At 41.5% G+C, this 22,297-nt stretch overlaps 2 protein-coding genes and 1 non-coding gene across 4 annotated transcripts in view; 2 read left to right on the top strand and 1 right to left on the bottom strand.

Annotated features, from left to right (window-relative positions):
* The first annotated feature begins 1,205 nt into the window (after positions 1 to 1,205).
* On the top strand, positions 1,206 to 10,790 carry LOC138017811 (zinc metalloproteinase nas-4-like). Of its 2 annotated transcripts, XM_068864781.1 has the most exons (9): positions 1,206 to 1,386; positions 3,481 to 3,645; positions 3,964 to 4,087; positions 4,728 to 4,909; positions 5,696 to 5,923; positions 7,083 to 7,258; positions 7,607 to 7,747; positions 8,406 to 8,544; positions 9,181 to 10,790. In XM_068864781.1, exons 1-9 carry the CDS (start codon positions 1,215 to 1,217, stop codon positions 9,183 to 9,185), a joined length of 1,332 nt encoding a protein of 443 aa, XP_068720882.1. In that variant the 5' UTR covers positions 1,206 to 1,214; the 3' UTR covers positions 9,186 to 10,790. The 2 variants fall into 2 exon arrangements, with proteins under 2 accessions (XP_068720882.1, XP_068720881.1); XM_068864780.1 differs by having other exon boundaries at positions 8,406 to 10,790.
* On the top strand, positions 4,387 to 4,463 carry Trnar-gcg (transfer RNA arginine (anticodon GCG)). Its single transcript has one exon. It is a non-coding gene; the product is annotated as a tRNA-Arg (tRNA).
* LOC138017810 (NAD(P) transhydrogenase, mitochondrial-like) overlaps positions 9,767 to 22,297 on the bottom strand; it is a 32,519-nt gene continuing 19,988 nt past the window's right edge. The window contains 8 exon segments of the mRNA XM_068864779.1: positions 9,767 to 11,012; positions 11,478 to 11,656; positions 12,966 to 13,205; positions 16,071 to 16,337; positions 16,839 to 17,312; positions 18,124 to 18,312; positions 19,681 to 20,004; positions 20,331 to 20,619. Of these exon segments, the coding sequence (XP_068720880.1) occupies positions 10,863 to 11,012; positions 11,478 to 11,656; positions 12,966 to 13,205; positions 16,071 to 16,337; positions 16,839 to 17,312; positions 18,124 to 18,312; positions 19,681 to 20,004; positions 20,331 to 20,619 (2,112 nt within the window). The 3' untranslated portion in view covers positions 9,767 to 10,862.

Here is a 22,297-nt window from a genome sequence, read left to right as displayed (position 1 = left end):
TGCTTTGCTACTACTCGATTGTTCATATCCATCCCCGGTTGTTTTTCCGACGTCTTGGAGGAAGCCATTGCAAAATAAGTGGGGGCTAATGAGAGGAAAGGACAAATTGCCTTACAAGGCTTGTCAGTAACCACCGACCCGAAGATAGAGGGTACGACACTTGGCGTGGGCGCTAAGTCAGACAAGTCCAAAATTAATTGAGGGAAAAGTACTGTACTAACTTCTGCAAATGGTTAATTCCGCAAATTTCGTACGATAACTCGTACGCCCCGTCTAACAACTCTTGTAAATAAACTTTATGGGAGGTTAAGAGAAGTATACGAGAAACAAAATCCATGAGTTGGATCAGTATGTAGAGTGTGGATCGATGTTATCGCCGAAGAGTAGTCTCCCTGTGGTATATCTGCACAGTAAAGTTATATATAGAGGATATTACATGTCCGCGAGGAGATACGAAATTTCTCTTCGAGTGTTGGTACATAAACACCAATGAAATACTAGATCATTTCACGAAAGGCGCGAGTTTCAAATGTAACCATAGCAACAGTTATTTTTTCATGTGTGAAGATATCGTGTTTTCGCGCGAAAGTTCACTTGGTATTTCATTGGTGTTATATAATAAATTTTGATTTCACGTGGTCGGTCAAGGGAAAAGAAAAAAAACCTTGAATAAATTGATATATTCGTACACATGCATTAGTATCAGTTAAAGCCGTAAATAAAGCTCCCGGGGGCGTGTCTATAAAAAAAACAAACAAAACAAAAACAATAGAGCTACTAGTAGCATTGCAGAACATCGATCGAACAATTGAAAACTCGTGTTATTCCTCCAAATGTTTAAGTTGAATAAGTCAAATAAAACATCATAATTTACCAAAGTGGTCAGTTCATTATGACTTTCCATTCTCCAATGCAACCGTTCAGTGGCCTTAACTATAATTTCTATATTGGTATAATAATTTGTATCTCTCACAATTTAAAACCAGCTACACTTTAGTCAATCAACATTGCATCACTTTGAAGACACTTTGGACAAAGAATAACGTCTAAGAATAACACGATAAAACGTCGATATTAAAACAGCTGCGCTTGAAACAAAATAAGATCATACCTTGCCAACCGCTCCCCGTGTACAGCTAAAAGGTGACAAGGGCTTAGAATTTGTGTAATGTTTTTTCACCCCAAAAGAGTTAACTTCTCAAGGACTCAAGATTATGATTGTTGAGTTTATATTTGTCGTCATTTTCCTCAAATGTATCGAGAGTTCACCACCTTTCCTTTCTCAAAGAGCAGATGATGCCGTAGAGGAAGAAGATCAAGAGAATATCATAGAAGAAAAAGATCGTCCGATGCGAGTTCCTAGTTGGGTCAAAGAAAACGGACATGGTAACCCTTACAATTCGTTTTCTCTTTTTTCCCCTTGGAATTGAAAGGGACATGTTCGACTTCACGATCGAAAGATTAGGGAATTGAAAAATGGTTCAATGCCATAGTACAGTATTTTGTATAAATGTATTCAGCTTCGTCAAAAGGGTTGCGTGTAATGGGCTCTAGAAATAGGAACATTGCATTAGTTACAGCTAGGGTATTTCCAATAAATGGAGATAGAAAGATCCAGTAGAACCATGTATACATACGACATTCGTTTAGAAGATTCCAGAAACAGCCTGAGAAAAAATGGTGGCCACCCGGAGTGTTTTCGCTTGATTTGGCAAGAATCCGAATGAATATTTTTTGCATTTGCTCTACTGAAAAAACAATTTTAGGATATTCTTTCCTTCATGACACCGGCCGTTCGGTTTTATTAGTTTTGTATGGTGATTGATCTTCTTGAAGTGAACAAACATATCACAAAATTTCTCGTCGGTAGTTAATTTACGATTCAAACCTAAAAGATTGTAGACAAATATTCCTGAGGATTTACTGGAATATTTCGGTGAGGAGGTCCTGATCAGTTTTCAGTTGGAAATTGGAAATGAAATCAGATCAAAAGAAAGATTATCTGCGAAAGGTGAGTGTATGTTTCTCTTTTTAATACGGATCATATCTTGTCGCTCAGCCTAAAACGGAGCTATCATATGCGAGTTGACTCAGTTTTCATCTCCCAAGTAGGTACAAATTTTAACTCAAGCCACTCCTACCTAAGGACTATTCGACCAATGGCTAACTGTAGTTTCATTTGAAACAGTTGAAATGAAGAGTTCGCCATTTGATACAAACAGATTATGCGCTTTTAACTATGAGAGAAGTGTAGTTTGTGAACACTTCTCTCATGGTTAAAAGCGTATGAAGGATCGTATGAAGGATAGTGCATTTCGTAATTTATGCTCACTCGTATGAAAGTTCTCAAAACTGCATGCGCAGTAGACAAGTGCAATTTTGAGAACTTTCAAAAGATCATGAGTGACCGTGCATAAATCGCGAAATGCACGGGCAAGTTCATAAGTTTTTTATTTATTGTATACTCGACATAATTACTCCTTCGCTTTGTTTCCATAGCAACTTCTCGTGCACCCAATAATCTATTTATACATTCGTAATTGACCAATTAGAAACGTGATATTTTTTTAAGTATATAGTAAATAGTTATAGCTCTACTTGCTCCAGGCTATGATAATATTTTAAAACGTAAATGAAATGCGCAGAATTGAATCAAGTAGATTGCAATGAAATATCTGCTGCAGATTTTACATTTATCATGTCAAGTTCAACGTCTGCCTGGTTACTAAGCCCCATGGCGTGTTTTCCTCAGAAACAAAGTGGCTGAACGCTTCGCTTTTGTTTCTGAGGATGAATTATGTGAAAAATGTATGATAAAACAATTATTGAATTCGGTTTTCGAATGATATCATGAATCATCAAAGCCGCGTGTCTGTGTTATCTGCCTCAGCCTTCGGCTTCGGCAGATAACAGACCATAACACTGACCTCGGTTTTGATAGTTCATGATATCATGCTCAACCTCATCCAATAATTGTTTAATGTTCGACACTTAAAACAAAACTACATTTACAAGGCCCTTGTTCCCTTTAAAAATTTGCTTGTGTATGTTCCCTTGTTCCGAAATCAGCTTTTTGATCCCTAAAATGGTTTCTGTTGCCTTGATCCCCAAGATGTTTTGTCAGTGCTCCCCTGTTCGCCAATAGCAATGTTCCCTTGTTCCCGAAAACCCCCTGGGAGGGCTTCATTTACTCTGATATTTTGGATTGTAATTATTTGGCAAGTGCCTCTGTTTGTGAAAAGAGAGTGTGTGGATGAAAACATATGGAATAAAAGATTGAGCCATCTTTCTCGCAACCCTACACATCTTCTGGCATTTTCCCTCCCTACTTTCTCGGTAGCAAGCAACCTAATGGGTCGTTTCGGTAAAACAAAGCATGTCGGAAGCCTTAGCACTGAGATCAGCTACCACTTTCGGCGCAACAAAAAGGTGTCGTGGCACTCATTTATCACCTTTAGTTATCAATTATTACTTTCTTAGCAGGGAAATTTGAGGGTGACATCAAACTATCGCCGAACGTAAAAAGACTTGTCAACGAAGGAGCAAACAGAATGAAGAAACCACCGAAGGGCAAAGGAGCTATCAAGAATCAACTTTACTTATGGACCAATGGGCTTGTGTCTTATGAGATCGATTCAGTCTTTGGTAAGGGTGACGCTCCGTTAAATTGTTTTGCACGTCATTATTTGAGTATTCTTTTCTCCGTAGTATTCCCATGGTTACACTCATCGTGCAAATACAGCAACACTCCCTTAAACACGAGCCTCGATACTGTGAACGGGTTTTTTTCGTAATCATCATCAGACAATATTCCTTAGTTTGTTGCAGATTTTGGTACAATGTAGTTGCGGTAGGATTTATCGGGAATGTTTTATTCCCAACTTATTCACCCCGAACTATGCCTAAAAATATCACTAACGCATACATGCAAGCATTAACTTCAGAATTTATTCTGTTGTTTAGATAATTATCCAAGCGCACGAAAAGCTATAGAGGACGCCATTCATGAAATACATCAGATATCCTGCGTGCGATTTCAATTACGGACAAATCAGCAGTATTACATTCGCTTTATCAGAAGCGTTGGGTAGGTTAGAATCGAATGCTACGTTTATTAATAATTCATGAAGTGACGACGCACGAAAATATAGTTGTTCACAATCAAAGGTAGAACTTTGTTTATCTTGCCACAAAATCAGAATGAACCGTGATGAAATTTGATCGTCCGCATGACTTGAGTGTAGTCCTAAGAAGGATTAAGATACGAAATGAAGAAGTATATTTGAAGTGCAGCTTATAGACGAAATGGATACATTTCTTAAGTACATTTATTTCATTTAACGCGTCCTTTCGGGGGAACACATGAGCCCACCAAATTGACTGTGTGGCTTCATAGCTCAGTTAATTGGTAGAGCATTGCACCGCGATCGCAGAGGTTATGGGTTCGAATCCCGTTGAGGCCGACTGAATTTTTCAGGTGTTTATTAGAGTCAATAAATTATTGCTTAAATTGTCCATGAGATATTAAAGTGCGAAGATCACTTCTCCATTTCGTCCATAATTCGGACTTCAAATATATAAATTTTATTCCTAAGAAGGATTGTTGCCGTCTACAGCCTGGACGGAAGTTATGTTGAGAGTGAATCAGTACGTATACAAATCGCCAGAAAAGTCACACTGCACCGAAAACGTATGTTTATGCGTATTTTATTTGTTGATGCAAACAGATGCTGGTCTTACGTTGGTAAAGCGCACATCTCGGGCGGACAACCAATCAGCATTGGAGTTGGATGCGATAAAGTTGGCATTGTCTTACACGAAATTATGCACGCTATGGGTTTTTTTCACACAAGTTCTCGCTATGATCGTGACTCGTATGTCGTCGTCAGATATGAAAATATAATGCAAGGTACGTACCTTTGATCAAGTTTAATCTTCTTCTTCTTCTTCTTCTTCTTCTTCTTCTTCCAGAATACTCTACCTCCTTAACAACTGAAGATACTTGTAGAGGTATTCAATTGAAATAAACGCGTAAGTCATAATTCCAAACAATCAGAATGGTTTTCCATTAAGGTTTGTAAAAACAAACAAAGTACTTATACATGAGTGATGAAGGTCAGTCACTCCTCAGGGGCCCCGGGACATTCCCGTGCATTCGACGAGTAAAATCGGAAGTCTCACTCCTAGGGGTCAATGGGTTAAAAAGCCTTAAAAAAATCCTGCAGGGTTGAAGGGAACTGGTCTTACTATCAACTGAGCTACCAAGCCAGCTGGGAACTGGGTACTCACCAAAGCAAATACTCTGATTCAAAGAAAGCGCAAACAACGCAATCAACCAATAGCAATGTCATTTTCTGAAAGCACAAGAAAATGCCAGCGGGAAAGTTGGTTTTGCTTCTCATTGGTTGAAGATGTGGCGCTCGGTATTTTCCAGCCAATCATTGAGCGACGTGTCAATTAGTGTCGTGAGATTTTTCTCCTCTCTCTGCCGAGTACATACTAATTTCAGTAGGGATGATCATTGAAGTCCTCTTCAACGCCAGTTTGAGAAATGAGGATTGGCCGAAGAATGCTGCTTGTAATTGAACGCAAAAACGATAATTGTTTGCCTTCGGTTGTAGTGCGTCTGCTGAGGTACATCAATGCCAGCTACGATAGCCTGTACTTTATAATAAACATTGCTCTTTAAATACAGGATATCAACATAACTTTCGCAAATATACCCATGGGCAGATAGACTCGCTGGAGGTACCATACGATATGACGTCACTAATGCATCCCCCACGACACGCCTTTAGTAAAAACGGTTTCAACACGATAGAGGCCCGTGCTGGAAGTTATGTGCACTTGGGAAATACAGTTGGCCTTTCAAAAATAGACAAAGCCCAGATTAACTTGCTGTATAGCTGTACTGGGCACTCAAGTGAGTAGAAACTTCTTTTATTTTTTATATCTTTTTTAATTATCGCACGCGTTCCTTATTTTAGCAATAATATCAATAAATAATTAATGATATTTACCCATGAAGCTCCACTCACGCGAAAGTGGTTTTCAGGGAGGTCCTGCACCCGATTGAATTGGAATTTAGAAATAATGTTGGTTTTTGAGGAGAGGGGGAACCGGAGGACTCGGAGAAAAACCTCTCGGAGCAGTGTAAAAAAACTACAACAAATTTAACCCACATGTGGCCACGAGTCCGGAATCGAACACAGGCCACATTGGTGCATGGGAAGCGAGTGCAACCACCACAACGCCATCCATACTCCCTGGTAAGCGTAATTCACAACGCGTATTACATCGCTTTAATTTAGAGTGGTTTTCAATTGAGTGTCGAAAGTAATTAGCGAATTTGCTTTGGTTTATGATTACTTCACTCAGTGATTGGTTCAAAGTTCTCGCGCCAATTTTTGAACCAATCAGAAGTGAAACCAAAACCAATCGTGGCTCGCGCGTGCACATTTTCCCGCGTTTTGTGTCGGCTACGTGTAATTACTTCAAGTTTTGATTGGTTTACTGGATTGTCTCCGTCGTTTTTGATTGTCCAAAGTAATTACTTTGGTTTTGGTTTTACGACACTCAGTTGAAAATCGCTCTATTTTTCATATCTTAATAATGAACTTTAATGAACTTTAAGTGTCATTTAGCTCCGGGGCAGTAATTGAGGACACTGAAGAGAAATCAATTGAATCAAACAACTATTATCAAATTGTAGGTTGTTTGGGTGGGAAGACCATCATAAATCCTACACGGGTCACCGCGAATACAAATCTAACTTGTGAAATGAATGGGTGATATGCATGCTTAAATATATAGAATTGTCATTCGGCAAGTTGGAGCTGTATTGGGATTTACAGGGGTCTTATTTATGCATGTGACCTGGATGCTGGGTTTCTATTGGCTGTCACCCTCATTTATGATAAGTGAATGTTACCGGCAACATCCATATAAAAAGCTCTTTTTTTTATCCTGGTTGGATCGGAAATGACTTAAAGTAAAGCCAAACACCAAAGAAAAGTAATGCATAAGCAAGTGCTGATGATCTTAAGTGATCAAATATCTTATACGGATTAATTGATGCATAGGTTGCTTCAAAGCTCTTGGCATGGAAAGTTTCAAGATACCGGACTCACAGATAACAGCCAGTTCATATAAATTATACCACGAACCAAACCAGGGGAGGTTACACATGGGAGCCAGCGCACAGGGAAATGGTGCGTGGTGCGCAAAACAGAGCAACCAACAAGGAGAATGGCTCCAGGTGACCTGAAGTAAAATATTTTCCCGCCTCAAATACAGATTCTCTCTTTCTTTCCTCTCTTGTCGGCCAAAGACCCTGCTTTCAGTTACTCACAACACGTAAAAAAAAAAAAACTGAGGAACTTGTGCGTGCTTCTTTTGCAGCAACGATTTCACAACTCTAACAACTGCTCCATGCTTTATAATCATTTTTTTAATCACATTGACAGCCAGCCGCGTCCGGGATCTTTTACTGGACACAAGAAGGAACTGGAAGTGAGAGACCCTGGGTTTAACATTGTGACTAAACCTAATCACTTCTTAGTTGGTTTTTAATATTATGCAAAGGCAATGGTACTTAATTGTGCAGGTGGACTTAGGAGGAAAGAAGACAGTGACAGGAATTGCAACGCAAGGAAAGCTGGACGTCTTCCTGAGCGCATGGACTACAAATCTTGTTGTGTGGGGACGTTTGGATCAGAGTAATTGGTATCAAGCGTTCAATGGGAAGGTAAAAAAACCAAAGTTTTCCGTGTTAATTAGTATTTGACAGCTTTAAGCTGTTCCAATGAGAAAGACAGTGGACGATTCTTCAATATAATAACACAGCCATGTCGTCGCTCTTCTCTGGAGCTTTCTTGTGCATGCATTCAAAAGTAAAATACGTCGCATTTTCTTTGCTTCGATAACGAGAATATTATGTGAACCGTCTAGCCGTATGAAGCGTTATCACAATCCGTTCCAACTTGTTCGTTGTATAAGTTGTGCACAAACTGCAACAGTGATCTCGGTGTTGTCTTTTCCAGTCTTCTCTAGAGCATGCGCTCACGAGAAAGCCGTCTAAACACTTCAAATCGCGTAAGGGCAATCCGTTCGTTTGGACTTTTTTTTTTCCGAACTGTCCATGATTCGAAGTATTTCAGCACCCCCTGTTATAGAAACAGTTAATCGCGAGGGTCTCGTACTCCCCGCCCTAACAAAGCCTTAAATTTGGTCATTAAAGAAATGTAGCCGTTCATACCCAACCGACGCACGTGCAATTCGCACGTGCAGCGTCGCAATCAAGCTTTCCACATGGCGTCTCAGTTACTTAGGTTAACATTTTTACATGTTAAAAAAAATATATTGTTGGATCAAACTTCATATTTTCTTTCGTTTGAAATTTCAAGGTGCTGAATGCCAACTTCGACATGAATTCAGCGAAGTTTAATCAAGCACCAGTCCCTTTCACCGCGCGATATGTCCGGTTTGAGCCCAAACGCTGGTACAACGAGATCTGCCTCAGAGTGGAAATATACGGCTGTGACGGTATGTATCTTAATGGAACGTAGTTTTTCAGTGGGGGATTAACCCATTGACTCCCAGGGGTTCCCCATTGACAAGTAAAATCGTCTGACGTTAGACAGAGTAAAATACTAAGTCTCGCCGGTTTGGGTGTCAAAGGGTTGATTAAGACGTTGTGCGTCTTATTTTAATTTATGCAGACTTGACGAGAAGTTGGCATTGCCGACGGCACCGCAAAAGCCTCCACTCAGCACGCTTCGATTGCAAGTTTAAAAAAAGAATAAAGAGTGTATGAAACAGAAAAAGTACTCAATAGAGAACTCTACTTTCTAGGCCAGAGTTAGATATTAATGATATGCACAGTGAACATATCAGTGTTCGTTTGTAAGCCACTGTAAATCAACTTTGTCACGCTCGGGCAAGGGTATATTAGTCGAAATTAAAGGTTAGGCTACTTTCGCCTCTCATTACGAGTTATTTGTTATATCCCGCTAGGTCGAATGTGCACAGCCCGAAATGAAGTGCAAATCACGCCGAGTTTACTTCTCTCAAATAAAGACAATCAAAGTTAGAATGGGTCAAATTTTGGCCCAAGCAAGAATAAGGAAACATAAGTACACTAAAATCAAAACTAAGTAGACTGTTCGTTTTTCGTTTCAGCTTGAGGTCTACGAGCCGACTCTTGTGCATGGCGTTCTAGAGACTTGAACGACTTTTCAATCGAGTATTCTGGATTGTTTTGCTCTTGAATTACTGAGCTAATCAGACTAAGAATTGTCTTAAATGTATTTCACTAGCGATAAGTTCATTTGATTGTCCGGGGTCAGTTACGACACAATTTTTTTCCTTTTCGTTTAAGCTCAAATCTAAAAACGGTTAGCTTGGAAAGTTATTGCAATGGTTACTTCCATAAGATTCATTTGAAAAATTGGACTTCCTCGTTCTGAGTCAAGTGGTCTTACTGTTGGTAAAAAAAAACAGAGATCAGATTCCTGGCCCCTTCTGAATCCTTGTTCTGGCTCTGTTGTGGAGGTTTTGGTCAGTTGAAGTAAAAGGAAATGTCAGTTTGCCGGAGGAACGATGGAAACAACTCCAAACCCTTAAACACAACGCAACAAAGAACGGCGGACACTGTCACAGACACTGTCACGGACACTGTCACGGACACTGTCACGGACACTGTCACGGACACTGTCACGGACACTGTCACAGACTTCGGAACCCCGGCATGAAGTGACACACCAAATTATGTGAACGATCCTTCACGGGGCACTCTTTATTGTACAACTGCAATCTCTAAAATAGCATCCCACTTAGGGATGAGGTTAGATTCAACACAAAGCACACCAGGATAGTTTGGACACATTAGAATGAAACTAGAAGCCCGTGCGATTACAAGTAATTATGTGAGCGCTGAATTCTTTAGCGTCACGAAGTGTCCTTTTCACTGTTAACATCACAAAAGGAAATCCCCGAATCTACTCCTCTAGCCATGTTCAAGTTCCAGATGCACACACAACGGTGACGAAAACATAAGGAAAAAAGGAAAAAAAGATGCTAATTACGAAGTGGACTCTTAAGGCCGATTTACAGTGTACGATTTTTGTCGCATGCGACATGCTTACGACAGGCTTACAACTCGTTTGCGATTGTCGTGTACGTCAGAGAAAATGTCGTAGCACGTCAAAACATGTTTTAAAACGCTGCGACAATCGTAAAACATGTCGTAGGCCTGTCATAAGCTTGTCGCATGCGCCAAAATCGCACCGTGTAAATCGGCCCTTAGACTTCTCGGGACACTTCGTAACGTTGATTAAAATTGAGCGTCCATCATTACTTACGAATCCTGGATAAAAGAGAAACTGACAGGCCTCATATAAACACACTCATGTAACTGGAATAAGAAGATCATTAGAAAGTAACGACTGCTTGAAAGCTTCATTTGAAAAAGTCTCGCGCCACACCTCGAAAGAACTTTGCGATTATTCTGACCAATCTACTGTGTGGACAGTTCGGATGAATTATCAAGGAAATAAATTGTTGGGAACCACGTTAAAGCGAACACATTCACCGCCGTATGCTAACAATCTCTAAAGGCATCGTATTTGGCATTGCACGATGTTGTTGTTATTTTTCTGAGAGGATGGAAAAGATACCGGCTTAAATGAATGCCGCTTTCACTGAACGATTACTTTCCTTGTTAAGCTTATATCTTGAGGCGCTATTCAACTTGCTGTGCTGAAAGTGCTTATTGGTTTCCAAATTCATACTAAAAATAGAGCTAAATTATAGTGCTGAATTGAGAAAAAAAGTTCTTTTTCAGAGACTAATTGTACCACTAGTTAACTGCCATAGTGCTCCCTAACTTTGTTAAGCAGAGTATCGCACATGGTCTTGGCATCACCTAGCAACATCGAAGTGTTCTCTTTGTAGAAGACAGGATTATCCACGTCCGCGTACCCAGTGCCCAGCGTACGCTTCATTACGATCACCTGTCAATCAAAAAACGCGATTAAATTTGGTACATTGCCAAATAAAAGGCTGTCTAAAGCCTGAACCCGAACAGGGTTTAGTTCGAGTCTTTTAACAACAGTCGGTTATTGGAAGTGAGGAGTTTTTCCTTTCAGCATAAGCTTGACTCTAACACGTGTGCAATCCTGAGGCTCGATTCTCGCATGGATACGAATTGTTTGAAAATTAGGGAAAACACAAGCACCAAGGATGAATACTTCCTGTTGCAATTCCGTCGATCAAAAAACAATTCTTCTCGAGCTCCTTTTTAATAACTGCATCGTAAACGAATGACACACTGCTCGGACCAATAATTACCTCTCACTGGGGGAAAGAAGTGGGACTTGTGGGGCTAAAACACCAATTAAAGGATAGTAAGCTTTTCTCCAAAAGCTCCGATGGTATTACTCGCTTGAAAACCAGTAGAAAACCGTCCAGTCACTTACCTGTTTCGCTTTCCAGACTTCCAAAACAGGCATGCCAGCGATAACAGAATTCGGATCGTCCTGCGCAGCAGAATTTACCGTGTCGTTCGCGCCTATCACTAAAGCGAGGTCTGTTTCCGAGAAGTCCTCGTTAATTTCGTCCATTTCCAGCACAATGTCATACGGCACCCCAGCCTCCGCTGTGAAACGAAGCCGGGTAAAAAACGTTAGCCGCATTTAAGCTATCAAGAACGATGGAAAGGTAACGAGAACGTCGTCTCAAAATAAAAGTTTCCCTTGATGCAATATTCTATTTCTACCTTAAAATACGACAAAAGTGTTCACGTTATCTCAGAATGAAACCGATCTGAACGTCACCAGAAAAGGAGAAAGAAATTTTTTTTTCCTTGAGAGCAGACATTTTCTACAGAACCTGAAATTTGGTTATTTAACGTTGTTAATAATGATCAATGATTTTCGTTTGTCTCTCGATTTGCGATGCAGTTCGCGACGTTTGGACTGCACAATCTTCGTCTTCATCAGAAGATGAGGTCGATCCGATACGCATCGCCTTTCGAGCACGATGCTCCGTTGCGTCGCGATCTACATTACAAGTGACTACATCGTGAAACAAACGAGAATGCTTGATCATCATCGCACTTTACTACGATAAATATGATTATTAAATTCTCAACCTCAGTTAATGCACTTCTCGTGCTCTGATTGGTTCACTCAATCTCGGTTATCAGCTGATATACCTTAGTTTGACCTTATATGGAAAATGATTGTGCTACGCGTTACTAAATTATTTTCGCCGGCAAGCGAAATTTCTCTCTCAATAAAGCAAAAAAAACCTTTTAGTGGAAAGTTTGGATCAATTTCGACGTTTAGAAGTACGCGAAAAGGTAAGAAATGTTTTTGTGATAAGCCTGCGTCTGTCTGACCACCAGGTATTACACAACATCACATCTTCATCAAGGTTTTTCGATTTCGCTCGTATTTCGTACTTCCAAACTTTTCGAGTTTAAGGAATTTAATAAAACGATTATTCCATTCGCGCTTGTCGGATATGAGATTGGTCATAGCCAACTCATACTCAACGCGCGCTCATGGAATAATTGTTAAATAACCTTTTAATATCATGTCAAAGCAGATAAATTCAACTGGTGGTTTTTGGTGTAAGGAGAAAACTGGACTGCACGGGAAAAAAACCTCCCTGTGCAGATACAGAGAGCCAACAAACACAACCCACAAATTACGTCGAGTAGGAGATCGAATCGGAGCAAAACATCCAATGCTCACCATGGAAACAGCAAGCGATATCTCGAAGACCCTTGCTTCCCCTTACTTTCCTACGAGAGGCCGTTCAATAATTTCGACCGCTTACGCAGGGGATTTCACAATACCATTGTTTTGCAGTGAAAGTACATAAGAAGGCGAAAATATTTTTTACCGAGGTCAGACGGAAAAAAAAAAACACGAAAAGAATGGTCTAAAACAAAAACTTACCCAGCAAAACGTTGAGTTGTCCAGGCATACGTCCCGCAACGGGGTGAATCCCGAATCGTACGTTAAGTCCTCTTTCCTTAAGGGTTTTTACCATGTCAGCAATGGCGTATTGAGCTTTAGCTACGGCCAATCCATAGCCAGGGGTGATTATGACATTTTGAGCGGTGGTAAGCATTTCTACAGCACCGTCGGCATTGATTTCTGTGTGGCTACCTGTTATCTTCTCTCGTGTTCCTGTGCCTATGAAAATAAACAAAATACAAAGCTTTCTTGAGGAATCGTGGCATTAATGGGGTGGGAAAATAGTTGCAGGAAGATAAAGTGAAACGGAAACAAAATTGAAATAATACCGTTTGATAATGATTTTTTGGGAGAAATCGACAGGCGCTGTGACATAAAGGGAACAGCTGAACATAACACAATAGGCTAGTCTCATATTCTAACGGTTTGACTGGATCTAGCATGAAATCGAGGATAATGGGGGCAAATTAATTTGCATTTGAAAAGATTTGCCCGCATTAGTCTCCATTCCATGCTAGATCCAGTCCAGCCGTGAGAATTCGAAAATGATCTATTCACAATTATTAAAAACTGGATCATTGGATAATGCAATTCGGGAGTTTTTATTGGCTAAGCCATCATGGGTTATGAGCCATTATACCATGATCTACAAACACGGCAAGCATATGCGTGATTTTTTGGGCCTTTTTATTTTTATTGTAGTCTAGTTTTCTATATTTTGGGGGCGTTTTTAATAAAACAATTATTCCACTAGCGCGAATCTACTGGTGACGCTTACTAATACAGTGATATTTTTGCGCGGTTTAAAACTATCCGGAGAAAGTAGATCTTAGTTAGTACTCTTGATATCCAAAAAGAAAATTGGGGATAACCATGCATTTTTGGGAGATAATTAGGCTTCAATTTGAGAAAGAACGCCTCACATCGCTTTGTATTTTAAAGCTTTTTTACAAATATTATTCATCAATTATCTTTGAAAAATGCGTGTTACCCCCAATTTTCTTTTTGGATTTCAATAACACTTGTTAAGATCTACATCAAAAAGTGTAGATTTCCGACTGGATGCGCAAACCGAAAAACCGAAACTAGGCGACTAAATCCTCTGCACCGAAATTTCCAATGCCGTTTGCTGCGGGTGGCGCCAAAGAATCTTCTTTGCGAGTACTCATTAGAAACGAAACGTCATAAGCACACAATTATGACATCACCGAAGCACAAGAAATATGGCGCGCGTTAAAACCTAACCAACAAATGAGGCCAGTTTAGAGACAATGTTCTCCTCGTTTTCAAATCTTGTTTGGGGTGGATCCGAAGAACAATCCCCACCAATCAACAACGTAATAATATTGTACGATGACTCAACGGTTACTGAAGACGATTGGGTATTGGTTAAAGAAATCGCAAACGAAAAGTACCGTCTGAGGGATGGTAGCAGTTCTCAAGAAGACGAAAGAGCTTCTTCTCTGCAAACGTTGTTTGAAGAAAACAAACCAGAATCCAGCGGTTTCATAAAGGAAGAATCTTCAACAGGAGAAATTTCACCGAAAGCTGATGAACCTTCTGATTCGATCGATAACCAATCGGCTGAAAATTTATTGGCGGAGAAAGCGTCAGACAACAGCGACAAGTCGTCGCTGGAGATTCTCTTCGCCGAAGTTCAACCGACTGAAACTGAACCAAAAGAAGACTCTGACCACTCCATGAAAACCGATGAAACTGACTTTAGCGAAAAATCCTCCCTCCAGTTCCTTTTCGATGAATCGTTGCACAAGGAGACTAGCAACGCCGGAAACAACTCGACTTCTGTTTTCACCCTAAAACCTCTGATCGACCCTCCTGTGCTGTTGGAGCCAAACGCCGGCCAATCGCGACCATTGAAGAAGTCGTACAGTGCAGATTACCACCGCGAGCAACCGGAAACAGTCGAAACGGTACTTAGGCGAAGACACGTGACCAGAGCTTCCAAGCGGTTAGGGGAAGGCTCAACTGCTTTTGCCAGTGACCCTGTGCTTCAAAAAAGGAACAAAAAGCCATCGGAGGGAACTTCCGGGGTGGGGAGAGGGCAGGAGACAAAGGCACGGACCAGAAAAGCAAACAGTGTTGCAAGTGGGCAAAGCGAGAGCGATCATGGAAAGCGTAGGAAACGAACAGCAGAAAAGTTTAGTGGGAAAGGAGGCCGAAGAAACTGTTGAGACGAAAATGGTAAAGAAACTGAATTGAAAATAAAAAAATGAGGCCCATCTTTGATACGACAGGACTAGAAATTTACATGACCAGCATAAATTTAAGATCTGTAAGGAAACATTGTGACTTGTCAAATAAATTGGTGTTTTGGCGACTTCAGTTCTGCTTCTTCTCGCAAAATGGTTTGTACAGTTTTCGTGCTGAATAAACACCATGAAAAATCACGAAAAGTTCATATCTTTGTAAAATCCATGAATAGTTTATGAGGGGAAGGGCGGGACAAAACAGACAAAGTATTTCTAATAGATCACATATGCATCCAGGAACAACAATTCAAGTGTTAGTTTTATCTCAATAACAGGATGACCATTCTCGTTAAAGTAGATACAAAATATTAATTGTCCAGCTATTTCACACATTCTCTTCACGAGAAATCCTCAAGGCTTCAATGGCGAACCGTATCCACACAAATTCGGAGTTTTTCCCAACCGTTTCGTAACTGTCTGCGCAAAGTTTTATCGGGCTTTCCGGAGGCCGGATAAATTATGACTTAATTGGTGAGAATCAAGTATTTGGGACAGTTTATTTGGGTCGCGTACAACCAAGCTTGTCCACGATAGATACAAAACGGGCCAAAAATCTGTTTGGGTATTGACAGTAGCGATCCGCATCAGAGAAACAAAGGAATTTGGAAACCGAAGTAAAAGTTACCAATAGGGGGTGGGGGGTTAGAAACAGAGACTCGCACGTAACAACTTAGTTGCGCCTGCTCGTCGCATCCAACGGCTTCACGAGCATAAAATATTCGTCTGATCACAATTCTATTCAGTGAAAAATACCTCTATCTTGCAGTTGTTTATCTGTTAGTTCGGGAAAGAACAGAATTACTTAGTGACTTACCGGTAGATAAAGTGCCGTACCCGCCAAACAGCACGTTGGCCAGAGATCTGTTCATAGCTTTGCACATGATGTAGGACAAGATGCCTCCGGAAAAGCCAACAAGTGCTCCAACAATGGTGAGTAAATCGTTATTTAACATGAAACCCTCGGCACAGAGAGCCCAGCCACTGTAGCTGTTGAGAACTGTTATGACCACAGGCATGTCAGCACCACCGATTGATGCAGTCATGTGAACACCCATAATGGAAGACAGTGCAGCTGTGGTCCCTAGAAGCCAAAGAGAAACATTTCTCAAATTCATATTTTCTGAAGTACAACAGTAGAAGTTCGAGCAATAGTGGTTAAGGCACCGGAGGGCTGGATTCTCACTCGAAAGACAATATCATAGTCATGGTCATCGTGTTTCATAGACAAGAAAGTGTTGTGAGAGAATCAGCCTTCCTTGAAAAGCGTCCATGACAAAGGCACCTAGATCACGAACGGTGCACAGGAGCAGCGATTCTTGAACCTTAAAGTGGATTAAAAATGCTGCCTCTGAGGTGTGGGGAATTTTCTTTCTGAGCATTTTCTTAACATTTACCTGCATGGCAAGTTTCTAACTGCAATCGTTAAGGGCTCTGTATCACTTGTTTATCACTCAATCAAACTTGAGTATTTCTATCATCACAACAGTCAACTTAACCCTTTAGTTTAATATGGATGTACTTACTGCCATTTACAATCATTCATCTCCCGTTCTCTGAACAGAATGTTGATCTCAATACTTACCCAACATGGGTATTCCTACAGCAGCACTATCAGTAGCCATAAACCAACCCATTGCTCCAACATTGGCCAGCGCCATGCCAACATTCAGCAGATTTTTCCCTGGTAGACTGAGCGCGCGGGAATCTAGCAAGCCGTGGAGCTTTCCAAACGCCACAAGGGATCCAGTGAAGGTCACACCGCCAATAAAAGTGCCCAGAAAGATCGCTGCTTTATGGACATTACCAGCGGGGTCATCGGCAAAGAGATCCACATCAGCAAGGTACTTAGCAATGGCGGTTAGAACAGCAGCAAGACCCACAAAACTGTGGAAGGCTGCGACAAGCTGAGGAAGGTCGCTGACCGCGATGCGGCTTGATATGATAGCGCCTATGGTACCTCCGACACCCATCATGGCTGCCATCTGGGTCAACACATCATGAGAAGGTGCAAGGGCTCCCATTGTTGCTCCCATGCCCACCCCTATACCAATGATACCTAGAAAACAATAATTAAATTACTACGATGCCACTTTCCTGATCTAATCTGTTAAAATGTTCGTCGCTGTGTGGCAGCTGAAATTATCTGGCAAACTCTTCAAGCAAGTTATAGCTTGTTGTAGTTGTAACTGTTCGTTCAGTCATTTCATTTTCATTTTTACCCGTGATCTTCGATGTTGGTGTACGATTTTTCATAGAAGGCCCCAAGATAGCGGTTTGATGGCATGCATTGTATCTCGCGACGCGTCTTTGCTTCGAGGTATAACATCCAGCCATTTATGAGGCATGTCTCTGCCCCCGTGGAGAGAACGTTTTGTCATTCATGTGAAGCTGAAGACAAACTCAGTCTCTTCCTCAATAAATTAACAGTTTGCATCACGGAAAAAAACTTGTATCATAATTCGATCCCCTTGAAAACTCTGAAATAAATTCTTCAAGGAAATTTCCAAGTTAGTTTTAGTTCCAACCAATTAACTTAGTTTTTGCGAGCTAAAGAGAAATTTCTTTTAGCCAAGTACCTACTCAATAAATTGTTCTAGATATATGATACAAATCTGATATATTTGAAATACATATTTTATTTATATTTAACAAATAGATTCCATGTTGCCGTGCGTCTGTTCAGTAATAGATCACAGATGACGTCAAAATGTGGTAAGAACGACGTCAATCGTGCGTCTGTCCTCTAATAGATCATAAGCAAGAACCAATCAAAATGCGAGAATAAGTTTATTATATTTATACCTATAACATGTATATATTTTAGACATATATTTAAACTGGGCAATGACGAATTTACGCCGACTTACCGAGAGCATTTCCTTGTCTGGCTGATGTTTGGGTTGAGAGGCCACCAAGCGCACCAACACAGCACAGAGACGAGGCCAAGTAAGCCATCTGATCCATATCAGGATAGCCTGCGATCTTACCAGCGGCATATCCACCAAGAACAGCGACTGCGGGTATGGCATATAGATAAGTGTACTCTGGAGGGTCCCCTGAGGAAAAAAAACAAAGCGACATTACCACCAAAGGTGACCACTACGTCGTTGTCGAGTCTAGCTCCGCAGTTCCCTGCTTGTGGTCCAAAGAAAATCATACAAACCTGGGAACGCCGATCTCTTTTTTCGGATACCATAAAATTCTTGCAACTTTTCATTCCATTGCGTCGAGTATAGGACACTCCGTGTTAAGTGTCCAAGTCAATTATTTCTTTTGTATGTTCATTTATGTCCACTATTTTCTTAACCAATCCCGAGACCAGTTGCAATAACTGGGTACCGAGTATTTTTTTTTCCCCATAAAATAAGATACTCAGTGCCAAACTCCAAACCAGAAGCTTTTTTCTCTCTGGTTACCGAACAAAAGACCGAGGATTTGGCTTGTCATAAAAGCCACAGGAAGGGAAGCGGACTTCACGCACGAATAATATACAGCTCAAACACAACCCATGGTGTTAAGTTGGCTGGACACACTTTTTCCTCGGTCAGTGGCATTCATTGAAGGCCGGTGCGGATTTTTTTTTTAAACAAAACAAATATGGCGAGTATGGCAAAAAACTGTTTTTTTTCCCTTCTCGTGATAGTCTTGGAAATGCCATGTGAATTCGTTTCCATACCGTTTTGGAAGTGAAAATCTTTCAGATGAACCCAGCGAATGCTGCGCGCACGCATTGGCTGTTTTACAAAATTTCTCGAAAACCCTTCATTGGATTTTGCAGAAATTTGGAAATGAGTCATCTATCCAAAAAAAAAAAAACAGAAATTTAACAGACAGAAATTTGGGAAAACTGGAAAACGTCTATCAGCGAATTATGAAAACTCCCTCCGATGAAATTCTATGATAACAGCTGTTAAACGTTTTTTATTTCTATTATTTTAAGTGAGCAAATTATGTCCAAAAAAAACTGAGTGAATTTTGTATAAATGAGGAAATAAGCATCCTTTAGGCCTCGTTTTATCCTAATGCATTACCATGGTAACAGCCTAAAGAGCACATTTTGACTGTCAAAAATATAAACCTCCGTGGTAGCACTTATCAGTAACCCAGTTTGAGCTTCCAGGCAAAAACTACAGAAATATGGCACAAATGGAAGTATAAGTGCTTACAAACTGTGTTGAGACACCTTAAGAAAACAAATACTGCCGTACCAATATAACGCTTGTCACGAATTCACAGAGAGACACTTTCTGCACAGAATGGTAAAGTGTGAGTTTGCTAACGTTATCACGGCAAAGTTGAACAAGAAAACATAGAACGGGTGGCCATTTTGGACGAAAAAAGATCGTGTTCAGAAATCGAACTCTTTTTAAGTAAATCGATGAGCCAAATGACTGCCAATCACGAGAACGAGTTTCCATAGCTACCTGGTCTCTTGAACATATCCAACATCCTCTTTGTGATGATAAATCCACCAGTGATGTTGATAGACGACACCAGAGTCGCGACTGCTGCTAGTGAAGTAGCCGTGTTGTTGGGTAGCAAGGCGCCCCCCATCAACACCAGCCCCCCTGCTGCTGTAATACCTGATATGGCATTAGTGACAGACATGAGGGGGGAGTGGAGAGCAGGGGTCACGCCCCACACGACTTTGTAACCAATCACACCAGCTAGCGAGAAGGTAGTCACCATTGTAGCAAAAGCAGGATTGGGTGAGGCAACTCCCAGAGCAAGAAGTGAGCCTAGACCAGCTGTGAAAGGCAACATAGTTATAACTCAATTACTTTTATTATTTGCATAAATTGCACCAATTCTACCTGGCCATAAATTAAGAGTTGAAGCAATGGTTTGTGAGTGGCGATTAGGTAGTCAGAAGAAAAGTTAGCCTCATTGAATGATAGATATCCTTCGAAGCAGTGGCACTTATACGAGTAAGGGGTTTTGAATGTTGAAAGTTCATGCAGTCTTCAGGTACTCATTTCCTCCGATCGCACTTTGCAAAGTGATAATCGTTTTAGGGACACTTTTCCGTGCTTCTACTTGTTAAAAAACCTTGTTTGTGGGCAAGATATCATACCTGTTGTCAGGCCAGATTCCCAAGCAGCAGCTGCTAGAGGTGTTTGCTCTGGTGGTTTGACTAACCCTTTTTGTTTGGGTGCGGAAGGAGCTGGCATCTCAATGGGTGGAGGGGGCCACATCATTTTGCCATCTTGAAGCACAATGGAGCCACGAACAACGTCATCATTGAGATCAATTGCAAATTCTCCCTTCCCACCCATAGATAGGAGGTACTTTGTCAGATTATTGGCGTAAAGAGTACTTGATTGGGTTGGAAGGCGACTTGGTAGATCAGTGTATCCAATAATCTAAGGTTACAAAAAATTATTTTTTAATGGGGTGACCTCCCATCACTTTGAGTGTTTAACATAGACAATTATTTGTTGACCTTAAATTCATTAACAGTTCATGAGATATAAACTAATATCAATATCTGTACGTTATCTAATGCGGATTTTTCTTCATTTTTGTAATACTTTCCTTCCATTTCAATAATTGTCTGGCTGTCACGTCCGTCCACGTCCGTCACCCTCAAGGTAGTGCTCTACCCATCACTCCATCTACTTCTTCTGGTCCGTGATGTTCTCGCCTGTCCCGCGCACATGCCTCCTGTGTTGCCGAAGTCAGCATCAGCCTGTATCCGCCGACTCAGCTTATGCCAGTAGTCATTGGCACTGCGTTGGGCTGTCTGCTGGCACTTGCTGCGGGCGGCCCTGAGTGCGTCTCATGTGGCTTGGCACCAGTTGTTGTCGTGTGCTAGTTGTCCAGCAAGCTTGGCCTAAACGACTGGTTCTATCTCCTGCCAGTTCTCCTCAAACCAGTCCTCATTGCGATGCTCCTTTCTTCCCAAAGTCTCCAGCCCTGATTGGTAGACGGCAGTGCGCACTTGTTCCCACTTTGCGTCTGCAGTGGTGGCAACTGTGTAACCTTTGTCCAGTGACATCCTGAGGGACTCGCGGAATCTCTGAACTGTGAATGGGCACAACGCTCGGAAGGCATTGATGCACGGGACTCTTGGTCTTGGAGTGGTGCACCTTGCATGGGACAAGGTGGATCCTGGAGGTGGTCCGTGTCGCAGTCGGCACTGTGCATGCTTCTGGTGTTCTGCACGTTGAGGTTACTCTTTCCAGGTCAGGATCAAGTCTAGCTGGTGCCAGTGCCTGGATCTTAAGTGACAGCAAGATTACTTATGTGCGATTCTTGTGCTGTGAGGGGGAGGTGTTCATGCGCACTGCGCGCCATGCTTAGTGGAAAGAACAGAGCTCAAGGAGTCTTCTGACCATTTCTGGGTTTGTTGTGTTTGTTTTTTTTTCATCTTCCAACTTTCCGGGTGTATGCTGATGCTGACAGAAGTGCCAGGCTGTTCTTTATGGGGTCGTTGCGCCACACCACCCTGGTGGCATTTGAAGTCTCCCCATGATGTATATGAGTGCTTCTCTTGTTGGGTACGCTTCACACTGTACCAAGTTCAAGTGGCACCGTAAAATATGGTCTTTCATCGTCCATGGAGAAGAACCACCAACGTTGTTGGGGTGCGGCTTGAACCACACCATACTGACTATCGTCACTGTTCTCATTGTCATCCTCTGTGGTTAAAGAGTCCTGCTCTAGTCCCCCCTTGCCGGAGGTGTCGAATATGGTGGACAGCAGGAGTTCCTCACTGCGCTAGCCACATGCCGTGTATTTGTGGCTGCATCTGCGTCCCTATTTCCCTCTGCCACAAGAACGTATGTAGTTCTGCTCAAGCAGGGGATCTAGGTCCCGTCTAGCCAGTCTATTACTACTTGCAGGGCAGCGTTGTCAATACTCGCGGACAAGTGGAGCTACTGATTCCGATCACGACGGTCTTCCGTAGACTCGTCTATGGGCCTGCGGGTTCTCTGCTGTATACTGACGGGTCGCACATAGGCTAGTTTTATTCATTTCACATTCCAGCATGCTACCTGAAGAGCTGGCATCTTCCTTTGTTGTCTTTCTTAAATACAA

Source organism: Montipora capricornis, chromosome 9 (genome assembly GCF_036669925.1).
Source record: "Montipora capricornis isolate CH-2021 chromosome 9, ASM3666992v2, whole genome shotgun sequence".
NCBI lineage: Eukaryota > Metazoa > Cnidaria > Anthozoa > Scleractinia > Acroporidae > Montipora > Montipora capricornis.
The sequence above is the reverse complement of the archived record's forward strand: the minus strand, read 5'-3'. Positions and strand labels throughout refer to the sequence as shown.